At 41.3% G+C, this 20,468-nt stretch overlaps 1 protein-coding gene across 4 annotated transcripts in view; it reads right to left on the reverse strand.

Annotated features, from left to right (window-relative positions):
• DOCK5 (dedicator of cytokinesis 5) overlaps positions 1 to 20,468 on the reverse strand; it is a 209,217-nt gene that overhangs the window by 54,738 nt on the left and 134,011 nt on the right. For all 4 annotated transcript variants that reach the window (XM_072796235.1, XM_072796234.1, XM_072796236.1 and 1 more), the window contains exons 20-27: positions 20,238 to 20,327; positions 18,538 to 18,638; positions 16,706 to 16,840; positions 11,512 to 11,623; positions 10,244 to 10,314; positions 9,538 to 9,644; positions 7,370 to 7,506; positions 4,250 to 4,345 (exon numbers count right to left, since the gene is read on the reverse strand). In XM_072796235.1, the coding sequence (XP_072652336.1) occupies positions 4,250 to 4,345; positions 7,370 to 7,506; positions 9,538 to 9,644; positions 10,244 to 10,314; positions 11,512 to 11,623; positions 16,706 to 16,840; positions 18,538 to 18,638; positions 20,238 to 20,327 (849 nt within the window). The remainder of the gene's footprint in view (positions 1 to 4,249; positions 4,346 to 7,369; positions 7,507 to 9,537; positions 9,645 to 10,243; positions 10,315 to 11,511; positions 11,624 to 16,705; positions 16,841 to 18,537; positions 18,639 to 20,237; positions 20,328 to 20,468) is intronic.

Consider the following 20,468-nt stretch of genomic DNA (forward strand, 5'->3'; position numbering starts at 1 on the left):
TGGCCAGTGGGCAAATATCTAGGGGGAAATGCCCTCCTGTATTAACATAGTTATTTAAATGAATTGGCATAGAGAAGATGAATATACAACTATTTTAGGGATGGAGAAAATGACTTTCTAAACACAAAAACAATGAAAGAATACTCTCTGAATGAATGTCTTAGTCTCTTTGTTTAAAAAAAGTTTATTTTTCTAATTATAAAGCAATGCAAATTTACTGTCCTAAGGCTTCTTATATATAGTACCAAACCACACAGAGTTTGCATTCCTGTCAGTATCTAACACTACTTGTTTCTCCAGGCCTTTGCCTATTCTGGGTCTCTGCATTTTATTTAATTTCATTTTTGTTAATTTGCGTTTCCTTTCTTCTGAATTACACATCTGTCTATTTGTTGGTTGGCCATTTATTTTTCTCTCATTTTGCTGTTTGCTCGTATTCTTTACCAATTTTTCTACTAAAATATATATATATTTTTAATGGTTTGTTTATAATAGGTATTTTTATACTAAGGCTATCAGCCACTTGGCACTTATTTTACAAATAAGTTTTAGGGTTTGGTGCTTGACATTTAATTTGCTTATATACATATTTTCACATATAGGGGTTTAATATTTTTCTCTAATAAACTTTTTTATGGTATCCTTTCCATTTTTGAAAATTCATAAATCTCTTTTCTCTTAAAAATAGGTCTTGAAAAATAGGTATAGGTGAAAAGAATTAAGAGTATACTTATCACGATGAGCACTGAGAAATGTATAGACTTGTTGGATCGCTATTTGTACACCTGAAATTAATCCTGCATGTTAATTATAATGGAATTTTTAAAAGTATAGATTAATTTATGTTTTCTTCTAGCTGCTTTAATATTTCTTTTTACATTGACCTTTCATACCATCTGAAATTTATTTTTTGGATAGAGCATGAAATAAAAGTCAAACTTTTTTCCACACCATTCATGTATTTTCCAAATAACGTTTATTAAAAATCTTCACTTTCCCTATTGAATAGTAATAGAATTTTCATATAACCTGAAGTCTCTTCTTAAATTCTCTCAATTCTGTTCTGTGGATATATGTACTCTATTCCATTAGTCCAACACTATTTTAATTACTGTAGCTAATTATAATGTTTTCAAATATGACAAGCAAATCCTCCACTATTACTTCAATGGGGCTATTCATTTAGGTGTATCTTGTATTGGTTTAATTTTTTAAGTTTTAATTTATTTATTCATTTAACTCATATTACTCTCATATTTTCATGACTAAATTGAATGGGATTTTTCTTTTATAATCTCTAAATAGCTACTGTTGTTGTAGAAAGGCCATTGGATATTGTCTGTTTATTCTAAAACTGGTCAGTTTAATAAATTGTTCATTATTTCCATTAAGATTTTGTTAAGTTTCTTGGGTTTCCTAGAAATGGTAATCATTTCACTAAAAATAATGACAGTTATGAAAATTATTTTGTAACTTTTCAATACTCATACTTAGTAAATATATGCATGTGTGTTATAATATTGACTGGAATTTATAGAAAAATGCTAAACAGTGTTGAGATTTAACATCTTGATTCTCCTTTTTAGGAGAATAAATAGGTTGCCTGGTGATTGCATGTTAACATTTCCTTCCATTAATTTGGAATTCATGTTATATTCATCATATATTTTGGCATTTTTGGACATAGTCATAAAGCTTTTTTCCTTTTATCCAACTGATGTATTTAATTAACAAATCCTTGCTGAAAATATTTTTTTTCTCTCTTTTTTAAAGTAGGCTCCACGCCCAGTTCAGGGCTTGAACTCATGACCCCGACTGAGATCTAGATCCGAGTTGAAATCAAGAGTCAGATGCTTCACCTACTGAGCCACCCAGGTGCCCCTAACAGATCCTCTAATATTTAACTATTCTTGAGTATGAGACTCAACTATATTAAGCCACATATATCGATATTCATTCTTTTATTATTTGCATATTTCTCTTTGTCTCTGTCTTTCCCTTGCTTTTTTCCTTCCTATGTTTATCTTTCTCCTGCATTTTTACTTTGCTTTTCTTGGCATCTCTACCACTCCCTGTATCTCAGCCATCACCACTCCCATCATCTTATTTTAACAGAAACAGGACAAGTATCCTGCTCCTTTGACATTCAAATCCCCACCCTTCTCTTTAAATACACTTAGCCAACATTCTTGAGTTGGTTTAAACAAGTAAGATAATGAACAATTTCATTACTAAAAGAAGCTGAAGAGATAAATTTAAATTAAGACATGTTAAATATTAGAAAACCAATATATCATTTCCTAAACAATATAGTTATCAACCTGCCTTTCTTTCTATATTCTTTAAAAACATGGCAGCAATGGATTGACAATAACAATGAATGGTATGTCTAGCGTCTACACCTTTAGTAAGAGATCTGAATCCTTTATTATGTTTTTGATCACCTTGAATCTTAACCTAGTGGCTACTTCTCTACAATCCTATTTGGATCAGCTCTATCACCAGATGTGAATCTTACAAGGGACATCCTGAGGTTTCTACCCTGGCCTTGCCTCTGCTGAAAGGCCCCTCCCTATACCTCCACAGTACCTCCTCTACTTCTCCAAGTCTTTGTCCAATTTTTCCCTTCTCATGCAAACCATTTTTAATCACCTAGTTTAAATTTGTAACTCTCCCACCCTGATTGCCCTTATCTTGCTCGTTTTTTTTTTTTTTTTCCTTCATGGCATATACCTTATTTTTTGTTATTGTTATGCTAGAATATAAACTTCTCTAAAGTAGTGATTTTTATCTATTTTGTTCACTAATATGCCTCCAGTGTCTAGAATTGTGCCTGGCTTACAGCAGTCTCTTAACATCTATTTGTTGAATAAATAAATGGCTTTTGTAAAAAAAATAAAAAATAAAAAATAAAAAATTTTTAAATGGCTTTTGTTTACTAAAGCCATTTGGGATGGTTCTTTTCATTCTGTTTTCTAAATGAGATCGAATTGTAGCTTTTAATATCATAAGTAAAAGATCCCTCATTTTAATGATGATACAGCATGGTCTTCCAACAGTTACCCCTGGTTGCAAACTACTTTTTTCTTTTTTGACATCTAATTGAGGCCCAGCAGGTGGAGAGGAAGAGGCCAGAGCAACCTCCACATTTCTAAAAACATGCTAATCACAAATTCTTTCAAACATTTGTTTTTCTTAAAACCAAAAGGGCTGGATGGTACCACAGGGCACCAATCTACAAGCACGCTAGACAGCAGTGGAAATATAGTGCGGGGGAAGATGGAAGTGATCAGAATTCCTCTCCTGCTGACTACAGTGCATAGCTGGAAAACATAACCTGGTTAAGCTGCCTGGGGTGAGGGCAGCCACCATGTGAGGCCTCTGCAGCAGGCAGGCTGCCTGGGACTCAAGACCCATTTCAAACCCCTGGTGTTTCTGCAACCTCAGGCAGATTTCTTAACCTCTCTCTGCAGGTTTCCTGATTTGAAAAAAAAAATGCAGCTAAAGAAAGAACTACCTCCAAGGATCTTGTGTGAAGCTTCCATGAAATGGAAACTGCTTGAAATAATTTCTGGCAGATTAAACAAAAAACAAAACCCAGCTAATGACTACTACTCTATCATCACTACAGCTAGGAGTACTAATAGTGCTCCTGTTATCATTCTAACAAGGGTAGATCCAGACGAGCCTGTGTACCACATATTGAGAATCAGAACCCAGTTACTTGAGATAACAGAGGAAGCCACCACAAGCCTTCATCTTCTGCTCACAAAGCCTCATGTTTTCCTTAAATGAAATATTAAACAGATAGAAGAGCATGAGGTCAAATGGGTACTGAGCTTGCCTGCCTGGGTTGCCCACATGTTTCCATCTCTGCTGGAACGTATTACAACAGGCTTTGTCTAATCTTCAATATGAGCAAGACAAGGTCCCCCAAACCCTTCTCCCTCAGCCCCTCCCATCACCTTGCTGGAGCCTTTTCTCTCAAGAGAAAAATCACTGCTGGAATCAAGATCTGCGGGCAGTTAGAACCAAGGTCATCCCATCATTAGGGAGGTCTGTGAAGTTCTAGGGCCCACTTATTTCCCAGGCAGCTGTGAGGCACAGCAGGCAGGTGGAGATTGTGGACCAGGACTGGGGCGAGTGGGACCTGTGGGAATCTGATCCCAAGACACTACTGGTCTGGGGCCTCCCAATAGGCAGGTGGAACACTGGGAAGCAGTGGTGGCAGCGTGGTCGCGATACTCACAATATGGGGAGACTGTCGGCTCATCCCAATCACAGTCCGATTGATCCTTCTCAGCAGTCGTTCCATTATCTGCTGGATATGGGTCGCCGTGGGGCCCTGCACGGGGGAAACACAGGAATTGATACCACTTCTTCTGACTCAGCTTTGCTTTTCCTAAAAAAAAACCTTGGACAGGTGAGTTTTCTCTAAGTCTCATTCTTGCTCTTCCCTTCAAGCAATCTCTTGTCCAAAGGGGGGAAAATAAGTTCACAGATTACTATATACTGTTACTAAGGAATCAATTGAAAATGATTGGATATAGCATGTACCAAGATGAGCGTGGGGATGCAGACAGGATGCCATCCCAATAACCCAGGCCACACACACTCACTGCAAGTTCACTGTGGCCACCAACTCAACATAGTTTTGGGCAGACCCCTCGCTGGCATGAGAAGTCAGTCCTGATGCTGAGCACATGGGGTGGCCCCGAGTAACTAGCCACGTGCATGGGAAGTAGAAGGCAAAAATTCAACGTTCTTGCCACCTTCTGAGTAGGAGGGAAAAAAACCCAAGAGACTCAAGTCAAGGAGATTGCTATTGACTAAATCTGTTCAAAAGTCATATGCTGGGGGCACCTGGCTGGCTCAGTTGATACAGCATGTGACTCCTGATCTCACAGTCATGCGTTTGAGCCCCGTGCTGGGCAGAGAGATTACTTAAATAAAAATTACTTTTTATACCCCACAAAAGTTATATGCTGGTACTCTAATCTCCCATGTGATGGTATTTAGAGATGGAGTTTTGGGAGACAATTAGGTCATGAAGGCAGGGCCCTGGTCTTATAGGGTTAGTGTCCTTTTAAGGAGACACACTAGAGAGCTTGCCTTTTCTCTCTCCACAGACACACTGAGGAAAAGCCATGTGAGGACAGAGAGACAGGAACTGTCTTCAGGCCAGGAGGGAGGCCCTCCCCAGGAACTTGACCACACAGGCACCCTGACTTGGGACTTCCAGCCTCCAAAACCATGAGAAATAAATATCTGTCATTTAAGCCACCCAGTCTTGGGTGTTGTGTTTTGGCAGCCTGAGAAGACTAACATAGGGATTTAATATTTTGACTCTGTCGTGTGTCACTTTGAGCAATTATTTAACTTTGTTGAGCTTCCATTTTCATAGCTGGAAAAAGAAAGGTTCCCTTACAGGAATGAGCTGGGTTGATGTACACAACAAACAGTGCTTCACAAATACATATTCTTTATTTTTCCTTTTTTTTTTTGGTGATTTGTACTCATTCAGCTCCAAGTTAGTAATATTCAACTTGTCTTTTCAAAGCCTTTATTCATTCTTTTTTCATGACAGATATTTTGAAACTCCTAGTTAATCCTTCAAATAACTAAATCATTGCTATATATATAGTTCCTGTTTTTTGTTTTGTTTTTCATAATCAACATTTTAAAATTTTATTTAAATTCAATTTATTAAAATATGCTATATACAATTTTATTAAAATGTCAAGTATTGGGGTGCCTGGGGGGCTCAGTCAGTCAAGCATCTACCTTCAGCTCAGGGCATGATCTTGGGTTCCTGGGATGAAGCCCTACGTTGGGCTCCCTGCTCAGCTGGGAGTCTGCTTCTCCCTCTGCCTCTGACCCTCCCCCCCACTCATTCTCTCTCTCTCAAATAAATAAATATTTAAATAAAACAGTGTCAGAAGTAGAAGAGATCTAAGAGGCCATCTAGAACAATTCCTACATGTTACAGAGTGGAAACTGAGGCACCTGTAGATTTGTGTAAGGATAAAGAGCTACACATGCTAATACCAGCATCAGAAAACAAACACCCCGATTCCCATGGTTCTGATTAACTTTGGATCATATACTTCTAGAACACCGGAGCCCTGCCTAAACCAAAGTCTCTGGTACGCTGTTGCCAACTATAGCTTGAGCTTCATTTTAGTATTTTTGATTACTGAGTCATAAGAGTTACTTTTTAAAAATATTATCGTAAGGAGATGATCAGTTATATTTGTTTATTTGTTGCAAAATCTCTCGTTTAGGAATCAAATCCCCTATCACAAAATTCCTTGGCGAAATTTATAATTTATGTGGTTTCTAGAAACACATTTAAGAAAAAAAAAGGAAAGGGAGCATGACCTATAATAAATATCAAATAAATAATACAAATTGTTAAGATGGGCTGCAGGGGCTCAGAGAAAGAGCCGAGGTGGGCAGAGAAAGCAATGGTGCTCTCCAGGATCCCTCTGGCTGAGGCGTGAACTAGCAGAGATGCAGACTTGCCCATGGGAAGATGAGTGGATGAGGCAGGCTGTGGCCAAACTGGGGTGGACCTTGAAAAGTGAGCTAAGAATTTAGCCATGGGAAAAGGGACAGAGCGTTCTTCAATTCTTTTAGCAGAACTGAATCTAAAGATATTGGTGAGCGAGTGGGCTTAGGCAAAGCTGAGGGTGTTTCTCTGCTGTATGGGAACATTGGTGCTGTGCAGCCATCGTGGGGGTGGGGAGTATGGTCTGTGCTCAGCTTGACACATCCTGCCGACTACTCCAGCCTCTGGAGGAGGCCATGCCTAGGCTATCAGCTCTGCCATTTCTAGAACAAGGTAAATTCAGACAGATGCAGCCCCCGGGTTTTGGGGAGGATGGGTGCCTAGGTAAGAGAGAAGATACAAGATACGAAAACACATCCTTTCTACCAGGCTCCAAAAGGAAGGATCGATATCAGAGAGACTATAAAATTGAGAGCATCTCAGAAGCTCAGGAATATTAACAACAGTCCCATCAGCACCAGAGGTAAAGGAGGGCCCAGGTTTCTGCACAAAATGTCTGAACACGGCTGATTCTTCAAAGTCCCATCAGGGATCTCAGTGGTAGACAAGCTGGGAAAACCAGGCCGCAGCAGGGGCCAGCAGTAAGCAGATCTCTCCTGGACCTAGATTTGCCGAGCAGGCTCTAGCAAGAAGCAGCCCCTCCGATCACCTCAAAACCAGCACGGCCTGCACCAGTACCTAGGTTCTAAACTGCCTGGGCGAAACCCTGAGACTAGGAAGGCTGTGAAGTCATCCTTGCCCTAGGCAAAGGGACCAGCGTGTGCTGTGTGGTCTGCACCGGGTGATGATTCAACTCACCACATCCTTCCTGTCCAGCACTTCCAGGATGTTGCTCAGAAGCTGCGAGCTGGCTTCATGGTCGGGCTTGCTGGAGTTGTCATCTAACTGGCCACTGAGCTGGTCTATCAGCAGCGGCAGCAGCACATCTCTGCACTCTGCGGGAGAGAATGCACACAGCTCAGCAGCTGCGGCAGCTGCAGCAGCAGCCCCTGAAATGCCCCGCTTCTGCCTGATACCACAGCTGACCTCAGAGCTCCACCGAGCAGGAACACAGCACTGTAGGCATGGACCTTCGGGCCTCTAACTTAATTTGAAGGGCTAAGAAAATTACACCTATCATGGATACATGCAAAAATGTTTCAAGTATTCAACAATATCTTTAGCTTACCAAAAAAAAAAAAAAATACGCCAACTTGACAGTTGAAGGCTAAGTCAAACAAAATGAGCAAATTAAGCAAGTTACGCTTTTAAAAAATGTTTCAAAGTTTCCACCTAATGGAGAGAATTTACTCTGAAATTTGTGTAAATACCGCGGGAGCTTTGCTAGTACATTTCAATGTTTTTTTTTTAATTTTTTATTTATTTATGATAGGCACACAGTGAGAGAGAGAGGCAGAGACACAGGCAGAGGGAGAAGCAGGCTCCATGTACCGGGAGCCCGATGTGGGATTCGATCCCGGGTCTCCAGGATCGCGCCCTGAGCCAAAGGCAGGCGCTAAACAGCTGCGCCACCCAGGGATCCCCATTTCAATGTGTTTTAAGGATGTGCCAATCAAGTCCTTTTGCAGGCTTCAGAAAATAAGAGATTATCTTTATCTATGATGTTTTCCTTCTGGGATCTTCGCTATTCGAAGACATTATTATGACGAGGCCAGATGTTCTGGACACTAACAGAAAGGACTATTAATAGTGAGAATACTTCCTCTAACTGGAACCACATAGTGCATGCTTGCTCTTGTGCTCAAACCCCCCATTTTTATTATTTTATATATCCTTTCTGCATGCTTAGGCAGAGATCTCATAGCATATTAAGATGTTTAGTAATAGTATGTTTTCTGCTTAAGAGCATTCACCAGCTTTGTGCACACCCTCAACTGTGTCCTTGTAACAGATGGAATTTCTAAGCAAACATTCACAGGGTCAGAAGCTATCGGAGTCAAAACAGTCTACTGATAGGATCTAGTTCAAATCCTTCCTTCCAGGGAAATGGAGGCTAAGACCTACAAAGGCTCCTCACGTGTCTGAAGTTACATAGCTAGTGTGGGGCAAGGCCAGGAGGCCTGCCACCAATAACCCACTCACCTTTCCCTATTTCTAAGCAGTCGTGCCAGTCCTCAACCCTCCAGGCAAAACATGCAACTAGTGGTAGCCCCTGAACTAGTGTTAGTAGCTCCAAAAGAAGTTCCCAGAGTGGACCCTCTCTAGCAAGTCTTGGATTTATTGGGGCAAGACCAGGTATTGGACCTCTTTCCCATATTAGCTTTGGGACATGAACTTAGTGATTTAAGCATGGTGGCTACATACTTGCCCCTAGTTACAAAATGAAGAGTATTTCATCCATGTAAGAGTTTTCTCTCCTCCATGCCCTCTGCCCTCCCAGCAGTATGCTGGTGATTTGGCTCCCCCACTAAGCCTCCCCAATCCCACCCTCACCAAACCCATAACTTAGAGTGTTTGCCAATTTCTGTGGTGTAAACCACTGTAACCCATTTTCAGCTCCTCATGTGACATGACCAAACATGGAAGTTGAGAAGAGATATGCATAATCCGCTCTCCTGAACCAGGATGAGTGGCACCAGCATACCCCTGCACTGCTACCTCCTGGCTTTTCAGGTTATGCAACAAATATAAGTCAAAGAAGACACATTTGCTTAAAAGAACCATCTTTCCTGCTTGCCTGCTACTTTCTGGGGTGTCCATTTTGAGGACAGTTCTCTAATTAACGAAAGACTGGACTGTTCTCATTAAAACATGCATGCTTTTATTCTTTAAGATCCCCTTAGAAATACTGAACACACTCTGCTCCTTAAAACTGGTTTCTCAGGAGGTCCCTAAGTCCCAACAAACTACTGGTAAGGACATTACTGACATTAAAACAACAACAACAACAACAACAAAACAGGTGTTGGTTGAAGAAGGAGCAAGACTGGAATTTCAGTAAGCAGTAGTTTTGGGTGAAGACATACCTGACTGCCGGAAAAGATTGCTCTCCACTATCTTGGTCATGCAGTTCAGTTTCTGGCGAACTAACTGGTTGTCAGGGATGCTTTGAATGAACTTGCAGAAGAGCACGCTGCAGGAGAAATCCCAGAGGTCAGTATTTGCACTCTGTCACGCTGAAGGTATCATTACGAGGTTCCCCTCTACTCTGAGATTCGGTGTGGAGAGTCTTTCGTGGAAATCTCTCCCAGACGCCCTGAGAGTCTGCCCCTTGGAAGGAAAGCTGAGATTGTGTTCCACGTGCTATGGCGCTCGGCCTTAGGGCCGCCTCTGTTTAAACTGCCAAAGCACGGTCATGTCTATCTGGGCTTTGCAGACCTGCCTGAACACCTCACTTCTGCAAAATCCTTTCCCCGCTGACTCCACCCCAGTGTCGCTCACCATCTGACTTTGCATTGCAGGGGTACTTAGGTAGGGCTGGAAGCGTATTATTATGTACTTTCTTCTGTAGTTAATTTCACGTCTGCCTGTCTTGCTGCCCCAGAGATAAGGGCAAACCTCTCTCAGGGGCAGGCTTTGTGTCTTCTTTTATATCTTCCACAGAAACGGAGCACAAGAAGGGGTTCAGCTAATATGGGTTAGAAGAACAACAGAAGGTGTAGCAGCCCAGGCCCCAGCCAAGAAAAGGAGCTACCCCTTTGTTAAAGTCAGCAAATGTGTTTTGCTATTTACCTGAGCTCAACGGGATCAAACACAAGTTTGACATCATTAATTATGCTGGGAAGGTACTTCAGAGCTGCCCCCTGTAAGAAAAATACCAAACAGCAAATTCAGTTGCCAAGCAGGACGGATACAGAATGTACTACTTAATCCCAGGAAGAAAAGGCTGGCATCTACATAGGGAACTGGACACAGATGCTCCTGCAGTCGAGAGGAGAGCTAAATGTTGCTAAGTGCGATTTCTTAAAATCTTTTTCCTAAAAGGTCAGGTGGCACAGTGGTGTTTTTTTTTTTTTAATAATAAATTTATTTTTTATTGGTGTTCAATTTGCCAACATACAGAATAACACCCAGTGCTCATCCTGTCAAGTGCCCCCCTCAGTGCCCATCACCCATTCACCCCCACCCCCCTCCCGCCTCCCCTTCCACCACCCCTAGTTCATTTCCCAGAGTTAGGAGTCTTCATGTTCTGTCTCCCTTTCTGATATTTCCTACCCATTTCTTCTCCCTTCCCTTTTATTCCCTTTCACTATTATTTATATTCCCCAAATGAATGAGACCATATAATGTTTGTCCTTCTCCGATTGACTTATTTCACTCAGCATAATACCCTCCAGTTCCATCCACGTTGAAGCAAATGGTGGGTATTTGTCGTTTCTAATGGCTGAGTAATATTCCATTGTATACATAAACCACGTCTTCTTTATCCATTCATCTTTCGATGTTTTTGTTTTTGTTTGTTTGTTTTGCTTCCTTCATTACCAATAGATACTGTCTATTTGGAATTCGTTTTTTTATCTAAGGAGGCTAGTTAAGATCTTGACATCTCCCCTACTAAGTGGCCCAAAAGAACAAAGAAGAAATAATAAAGTTCAGATCTGAGGCCTCAGAGATTGCATATTTTACATTAAAAAACTGATAATGATGAACATGATGGTGACTTTGGGCTTCTGGGAAGAATGGGGGGAAGTTAGCATAAAAACCTGTTGCCTATAACATCAGGATCAATTGGCTGCATTCACAGGGGCCACAGAAGCCATTCGAGGAATGTCTGAAAGGATATAGTTTGTCTTTGGCAAGCTGCCATTTGAGAATACGAATGGACATAAAAGTTAACACACAGGTTTTCCCCCTTCCTTTCTATGAGTCATACTAAAATTTACAGGCTTTCCACAAAAAAGGGTTCACTTTATTTCTCTCCCACCCTGTCCAGTTCTGCTGTCACAGAACATCCTCAGCAACAGCATTAAAAGAGGCACCCACACTGATACCATGCTTACCTTGATCTTGACAGCTTCCTCCAGGGGCCTGTCCATTAGCGTATTGAAAGCAAGAAATAACTGGCGGATTGAATTATTAAATTCATCTCCATCTTCGCTTTGGCCATAAAATCTTAACAGGAGAAAGAGAAGAGCGGTCAGGTTTTCCATGTTTAGAAAGAAATTTTCCATTGCCCAAACAATGCTGGAGGCCTGTGCCTCCCTAGTCACCACTTCACACTGTGCAAAGGGAAGGTCACAGGTACTCCAAGATGGTTTCAGGGAGAAGTCCAGTAGGCTGAGAAGATATTACCACCTGGATGAAAGCAGGTAGGAATTTCTACATAAAGTCCTACCATAGAGCTTCCACACCTGGTCCATAACTATGGTCAGCCAGTTGGGAAGGATTCTCTTGAGGCTGTATGAAGCTGTCCATCCTAGTGGTGTATGGGCATTTCTGGCAGAGGAGGAAGAGCAGGAAGCTGCACAGCCTGAAGGAGCACAAGCACTGCAGGCATGCCCACCTTCCTTCGCTCATTAGCAGAGCACTCCAATGCCGGAGACTCCCCTGGCTCACTTCCCTGACACATACTCTTGCCACAGCCTATCCTCCAGCATCACTCCTGTCCTCCTCCCTCATTCTCCTCTTCCAATCCTTCCATCTCATCTCCTCAAGCCCTGATCATCTGAGCTGAGGTTTCAGATAATGCGTAGAGAAGCTCCTCAAACCAGCAAGGTTCTAAACCCAACCCAATCTGCAAGTCTAGGCAGTGCCATTCTATCTACTGAAGTGGCCACTTGGGTGGCGACCTACTCTAGAACAGGGCCTCGTGGCACACAACACACCTTTGCCTTTACTGCTTTGTGCTCATTTTGATTAAGGTACTTCTGCTTGTCTCCAGAATTTGTCCATCTGCTGAAAAGTTGGTTCTTTCTCATAAATAGAAATCAGAAGTCTCTGGCCCATTATTCAGATACACAAAAGTCCCAAATTGTATAGTCCAAGTGCATTTACAGTGGGTGGCAATATTACCACCAATTGGTCAAGAGTAGGGGTTATTTGAAACCAGGATTTTAGACACATCCTTTAGACACACGTACCTACATGTGCACGCTTATACCTTATCAGGGACTCGTGGAATGTAAACTCCTCTGAGAAAATCATTCAGCCCAAGTTATTGGTCATTCTCAATTCACCCATTTAGTGGAATTTTAATTTGTAACTTAGTCCAAAAAGTACCTCAAAATTAACATAGCCAAAGCAGAACTCCCTTGATTCACCTGCTCATCTTTCAGTATTCCAAGTTTTGGGAGATAGCACCCAAAACATGGAAGTTACCCAGGGTTCTTCCCTTCCTCTCATTCTCCCACGGAAACTAACAACAAGGCCACCTTGCACCCTCTGCACCTCACTGGAGACAGAGCCGCCGTATCTTACACTTCAATTACAACGGCCCATGGTGTACTCACCAAGGATTTGCTCTTTACCCATGATAATCCACTTTCCACCTAAGAAATGAGATGATCAGGGGAAATGCAAGCCAGATTTTACTGTTTCTCTAACTGAAACCCTTCAATGGCTTCCCATTCCACTTGGATAAAATCCAAATTCCTTGCTATGGACTACCAGATCCTACCTCATTTGTCATTTGCCTGCCACTCCCCATTGCCCCATTCTCATTCCCCATGCTCCAGCAACACTGGATTCTTGGACTTCTACATAGGCCCTACAGAGCCCTTGCCTTGCCACTTCCTGCTCCCGCACTCATCCTCCCTGAGACCTGCACAGGTGGCCTCCTCCTGTTTGGTCTCAACTCAAATGCCAACTCCCGGAGAGGCCTTCTCCCTCCCTGGTCATCCTCCCAGTAAGTCCTCTCCTGCCAGCCTTTACCTATCTGAAATAATCTAATGGTTTCTTTCTTCATTATTTGCCTCCCTGGCTTCAACACAACCCACAAGGACCATCAGAGCTGGAGCCTTGTTTACTTGTTACTAGACTTGCTACTAGACCCCCAGCACCCAGAGCAGTACCTGGCACCCTCTGTGCCAGGCATTTATGTAAAGGAGACTCGGGCCTCTTGGGTGGCTCAGCTGGTTGAGCATCTGACTCTTGGTTTCGGCTCAGGTTGTGATCTCAGGGTTGTGAAATCCAGCCCAGAGTAGAGCTGCACTGGACTCCCCTCTCAGCGGGAGTCTGCTTCTCCCTCTTCCTCTGTTCACCCCACCCCCACTTGAGCATGTTCTCTAAAATAAATAAATCTGTAAGAAAAAGTGGGGGAGGGGACCAATACAAGACTGAGGCAGAGTGCTTAATGCTGGACCATGGGCAATTTACAATTTTAATTCTACCTCAGCCTCCCTAATGAAAGAAAATTGCAGTCAGGAAATGGGCTCTGAAGAGGAATTTCAGCTCTGAGGAAGGCAAAGGGGCAGTAGGGGGTGGAGGATGGTGGTGGGGGTGACATTTCATTCCTGCAGCTCCCGGACAGGGCCAGTAAACTGATTGATGTCTATCTGATCTAAGCAATCAGAGAATGCAGATTTCCAGGCTTACTTTCTCAGATCAAGCTCTTCTTTATGAGAAAAAAACTGGAGGAGTGTGGATAGCCATCAGCAGGTGCTCAGGGACCACATTCAACACAGCAACCCTTTAGGCAATTTCATGGGCTACTTAACCACCCTAATCTTGGCTTTTCCCTTGTTCTCCTTCTATATGATATTGAAAACAATGGCTCAGAGGTACTGCAACATTATGAAGGGGGACACACTAGCGAATCAGCAATGGAAAGTATTTTTCAATTTCATAAATGAAGATCTCCTTTCTATGGTTTTATGATGATTTTTAATACTGGAAATCAGAGTTCACTATACAAACTTTCAGGTAAGGGAATATTCCCTTGGTGGGACACTCCAAGCCCTGAATTTCTGGAAATTTAATATAATTGCAAAATACAAGGAACTAGCTATAAAAGAAGCCTGTCTGAATGATTACAGAGATTGTGTATAAACCGCACACTAGGAAAACACTACTCGCTCCTGCTAGAGAAGGGGGAATTGTCATCCACCCAGCTGAACTTTTAAGTCATCAAACATTTTTAAAAACTGTAAAATTGTGCAAAATCACTGTGGAAACTTTAAAAATGGTGGAAGAATAAAAATAACCTGCTTAAAACCCTCTTACCTACAGTTTTATTCCTACTAAAATTTTAGTTCCCAAACCTATAATATTTTTGAAATGGGATCATACTGCACTTACATCTTATGTCTTAGTTTATTATTTAAGAACCTATCACAGTTATCTTCCCTCATTAACATACCCCTTATCATTCATCTTTGTTCACACCTGGTGGATTATTTTCCATCAGGTAAATTTTTTAGATGGCATATTACCAGACAAAGGCAGTATTTTCTTTTGCTTTTTTGTGGCTTTTGTTTTTGCTTTTTATTCATGGCACCAAATTTCTGCCTTTAAAAAATTTATACTATCAGTGTTAAAATGCATGACAAATTTTTATCCAATTTCATCAAAGGAAATAGATTTTTAATTTTTATCAAATGTATAGATAAAGGTAGTGTGTGTGTGTATGGTATTTTGATAGTAGAAATTTTTTAAAGTATTTATTTATTTAAATATAAATATAAATATAAATTATATATATATATAGCGGTGGGGGCAGCCCTGGTGGCTTAGCGGTTTAGTGCCGCCTTCCGCCCAGGGCGTTATCCTGGAGACTCGGGTTCAAGACCCATGTCAGGCTCCCTGCATGGAGCCTGCTTCTCCCTCTGTTTGTCTCTCTCTCTCTTTCTCTGTCTTTAATAAATAATTTAAAAAAAAATCTTTAAAAAATAAAAATAAAAAAATAAAGAGAGTAGTGGACAGGGGCAGATGGAGAGGGAGAAAGAAAATCCCAAGCAGGCTCCCAGTGAGGCTCCCCACATAGGGCTCAATCCCAAGATCTCAACCCGAGTCTGACACCCAAACGACTGAGCCACCCAGGTACTCTTGAATATTTTTTAAGAAATTTAATTTACCATTTGAATTTTTCTCTTATACATTGTTTTTGTTTTCTTTTGTTTAAGGATGTTTACCATTCTTTTGTTGATTGGTAAGAGCTTTTCATTAGTAAAGCTAATTAAAGGCCTTGATCCATACTGTATGTTCCAAGCTTTTTAAATGTTATTTGCCTTTAATTTTAGGAGTATTTAAACATATCAAGTTAAAAACAATACAAATGCTTAAATCTAGACTTGAAACCCTCTTATCTATAGTTTTACTCCTAACAATATATTAGCATACTATCTGTCCAGTTTCCAAACCTGCCTCAGCAATATATTTTAACAGTTTGGAAATCCAGTTATTACTGAAAAGGAGAGATGGCACTGGGGTTGTGGGCATTCCCAGAAAAGTTATTTCTTCATTCTTTGTCTCTGCTACTTTTTAAAAAGATTATTTATTTATTTATTTGAGAGAGAGAGAGAGAGAGAGAGAGAGTAGGGGGCAGGGCAGAGGGAGACAGAGAGAGAGAGAGAGAATCCCAAACAGGCTACATGCTCAGCAAAGAGCCCAACATGGGGCTCGATCTCATGACCCTGAGATCACAACCTGAGTCAGAACCAAGAGTCAGACACTTAACCCACTGAGCCACCCAGGCACCATGTCTCTGCTATTTTTGATGGAGCTGTTATTCTAGAATTTCAAGTTGGGAATTATCATATCTGGCTTAGTTTCATCAGTTAGATAAGCATGACGTCAGCAAAGAAACACACACCTGAGGAAACATCTCCCTGAGGAAACATCTCCCTGACGACAACTACTACCATTCTCCATCCACCACACCAAGAGCTCACAATCCTAGATTTGTACACCCAATATTACCATGAAGTCCCCTGTGCTAAATGCAGCCCTGCGACAGGAACCTTGCTTCCTGAAGCTGTCATCACCAACCAAGGCTTTCATCAAGCGTGCACATTATAGCCACCTGCATCCCTACGTCCTGCCATCATTACTTCCCTAGAAATTCTGCTGACTTGAAAGGACTTTACATGGGCCTTTCTAGAGGTTTCAGAGTCTACCATGATCTTTAGCCTTGCAGTTCTGAAATTTGGCAATTCCATGACCCAACCATGACTCATAGCGCTGAACATGACTGTGAGATTAAGGAAGTCCATGAAGAGAGAACAGACAGCATAAACATCTTACTACAGCTACCATTACCTTAAGTAAAGTACTCTAGATTGGATGATGAATCTAAACAAGTACTTTAGGGCTTTCAAAGCAGCAAAAAGCAATTCTGTCTTGCTGGAGTCATCTGCATTAGCCACATAGAAGTTCAGTACCTTGGAGAGTTTCCTTAAAAGAGAGAGAAAGAAAAATGTCAGTGGGGCAAAGTGGTATTCTGAGGTTTGGGGTATGTTATATAGGAAGGGAACTTGGCATAGCAGGGAAGCTGAAATCATAACTATAATTACCTCTTGAGAATATGCCCTGAACAGGGAAATTAACTCCTTTGCAATCTGGTTTCTTCACTGCAGCCTAGGTTTGGAGCTTTCCTAAAGCCTAGAAATACAGGTAGTTTCTTTCCTTTTGTAGGATTTTTAAAAAAGAATCAAAAATGAAAGTTGAAGGGATTCAAACCAGGAAGGTATTTTAATCTCTAGTATGTTATACAGACATTCTCAGACGTTCCTGAAAGGAAGGGATTGTCTGCCTAACGTAGTCATCTTTTAAAAAGTCTAATTCCTGGCAGTCTGCCTCAATTCTCTGGGTTCCATAGAATGGAGCCAGATGGACACTTTTGTAAGCATGGGAAGAGAAGCTCAATCTGACTCTGGCTCAATCTGATAAGAACAACCATGGTTTCTGAGCATCACAACAGATAAAACTGTGCCGAGATGTCAGATTGCTCTTTGTTCCCAGAGTCTAGGTATTTTCTTAATCATTTGCTAATTCACTGTTTTGAAGACACTAACAGTTTGCCTTTCTTTCTGTAAATCTCTGAGTTTTAGTAGTATTAAGAAAAATCCACAGCACACATGTAGAACTGATAAAGTCTTGTAAAGAAACCCAGATTACTACCTCCTGGAGTATTTCATTTGGCTCACTTGCAGCTACTGCCTGCTTGGAAAATGAGGCTACTGGAGGCAAAGAAACCTATCACAAGTGTATCTGCTGCTTCCCCCAACCCAGTGGGCATTATGCCCACCACATTCATTGGTGATTACGCTACGTAACACCTCTTTCCTGTCACTTACATTTTAAAACATTTCTAGACCTCCCATGCAAATAAAACCCTGGAAAATCAGGTCAGCAGCCAATCTGATAGATCTGCAAGAGCAGCGAGCATGATCTGGCATAAGCCATTGTCAAAAAGATCTCTGCCGATCTCTACTACAATCCTGCCACTCTTTATCATGTTGTTCTGCACGGTAACTGGAATGCATGGGGGTGGGGGTGAGAGGCCACATATAATGTCGTGGTGAGGTAAGCTGAATATTAGTTGCTTTCCTGAGTCAGAGGCTCGTGAACCAAAGACAGAAAGGCTGCACTATAGAAAAGGCAGAGATCATTCTCATTTATATAAAGAAATATGTAATTGTCTCATATCCTCTATAATAAATTCTATAAAGCACTTGTGGGGTAGGACCGAGGACATGACCCTCAGTTCTACCACACTTAGTCTTGCTTTAATCCACTGTTTGATCCCCTTGGGATTTCCAGCTAATCCCCCTGATGATCAACTCTCCTAAGATCCTGAGTATGATCTTCTGTCCTTGACTGTACTTCCAATGCCTTCAACTCCTCATCTCTATATGTTCTGGATTCTTAAAGACATACAGCTTTATCTCTTCTGGATTGACCTTAATGCTTTTCCCAAGGTTGAAATACTTAAAAGGTTCTCTTTTTCTACCAGAGGAAGCTTAGAACAAGGTTCTGCACTTAAGGGGAACACTTACTCAGCTTATGCCCTTTGCATGTCTTAACAACCCAACACTATGAGTCCAAACCCAACAATCCAACAACAGGTAGTTCCCTTGAATCATACTTACACATATGCCAGAGTGGCGCTGAAGTGCTTGTAAATATAGGTTTCAAGGACAGGATTAAAATGCTGGAACTTGATGTCTCCTATCAGTGAGATGATAAATACCTGCCAAAGGGGAAAAGTATAAATAGCAGCACTATATGACCCCAGGCATTCTGTTAATAAGCTAGACGTTAACATCTTGGTGCCCTCTTTCTTGACCATTTTTTGCAGTGTTCCCACTTCACTTTTCCAGAGCTGAAGTCAAGTCTTGGGAATTTCTTTTTATTTAATATCAATAGAGAAACTATGATGTGTTAGGCACTGGGCCAAATGCTATAAATAATCTAATAAGAGCCAGCCCCTGGCCTCAGGAAGTTCACTCTCTCAAAGGGAGGCCAGTGTGCAAGCAACATGAGTTAGGGAGGAAGATAGGAGAAGCAGCAGAAAGATAGAGAAGGGGTCTTCTGTGGGAAACATAAACTCTAACCCAGGGATGCAGTTAATGAGTTATTTCATGACCTTGTTCTTCTGATGGCATGAGAGTCCCCAGTAATTGAATTTCATCATCAGACTTTAGCCTCTCAATTTCCGCTTCTTCTGTGAATGGTATCCCTATCAGGCCCATAATCCACCAATAACCACAATGCACCTGCTGATGACACAAGAATGCAGAAGAAGGGCACCAGGGATGCCTGCAGGTACCCACTGTCACTTGCCCTGTCCCATGAAAATCTGCAGACCTCGTCCCACAGGACCTATAACCATTATTTTCCATCAATCTGGCCAGCTGTGATCCTAGCTCGAGTGTTTCTCCTCTTTATCTCACATCCTTAACCTCTGACAACTTCTTGAATGTATCAATTTCTCCACACCACTGAGACACCTAACATTTTCTTGCTGCAACATCCAGGGAAATTCTGCATGGAATTTTAACCCCAACAACGAGAAAACAATGCTTGGTTTGGGTGTGTCCACTTCCCCTACTCCACCACAATTTGTAGCCTTCCAAGATTCTAAAATCATCTCTCCTTGTCGGGATCCCAGTTTTTGGAATGAGCTGTATGCTTAAGTACTTGATATCACAAATTTAATTGTCTGCTGGGCTGTGTGTTATACAGAATGAGATTGACACTCATTTCTGATGTATGAATTCAGTCTCCCTTGTATGAACACACAAGCACACACAACACAGCCACAATCATCTTCATTAAAGGTGTCTCCTAGTTTGTAACTAGATAATTTTAAAGTATGTTCAAGTGATTCCTGATTTCTTTTTTTTTTTAATTTTTATTTTATTTATTTATGATAGTCACAGAGAGAGAGAGAGAGAGAGAGGCAGAGACACAGGCAGAGGGAGAAGCAGGCTCCATGCAGGGAACCCGATGTGGGACTCGATCCCGGGTCTCCAGGATCGTGCCCTGGGCCAAAGGCAGGCGCCAAACCGCTGCGCCACCCAGGGATCCCTGATTCCTGATTTCTAAAGTAACACAACACCTTGTTTATCTAATGAGAAAGAAAGTATGTCAAAAAGTAAGATCTAATAGGCAGCAGAAAAACAAAGACTTTGAACATAAGTCCATTGTTTCTAATTTAACTTCTAGGAACCAATCAGAGAGATGTATACAAATATGTATGCATATTCATCACAGACATGTATAATAGCAAAATATTAAACACTACATAGTCATGAGAATAAACTAGTTAATGTGTTTAACTGCTTACCAGTGCATCAAACACAAGGAAGTCATAGGTTTCATTGTCTGACATTTCCATCATTATGTTAAAAAGTGCATCTAGTGTATCTTGCAAAAACTGAAGATAAAAAAGAGAGAGGTTATTTCATGCTTTTAGTTCAGCTCCATACTGCAAAATTTCAGAGAAATTCAGTTACTATAGAATAAGCTTAAAAATAGCATTTCTTAAAAACTGTCACTTCTGCTTTCTGATGTAGAT

The sequence above is a fragment of the Canis lupus genome, chromosome 24 (genome assembly GCF_048164855.1).
Source record: "Canis lupus baileyi chromosome 24, mCanLup2.hap1, whole genome shotgun sequence".
NCBI classification, from domain to species: domain Eukaryota; kingdom Metazoa; phylum Chordata; class Mammalia; order Carnivora; family Canidae; genus Canis; species Canis lupus.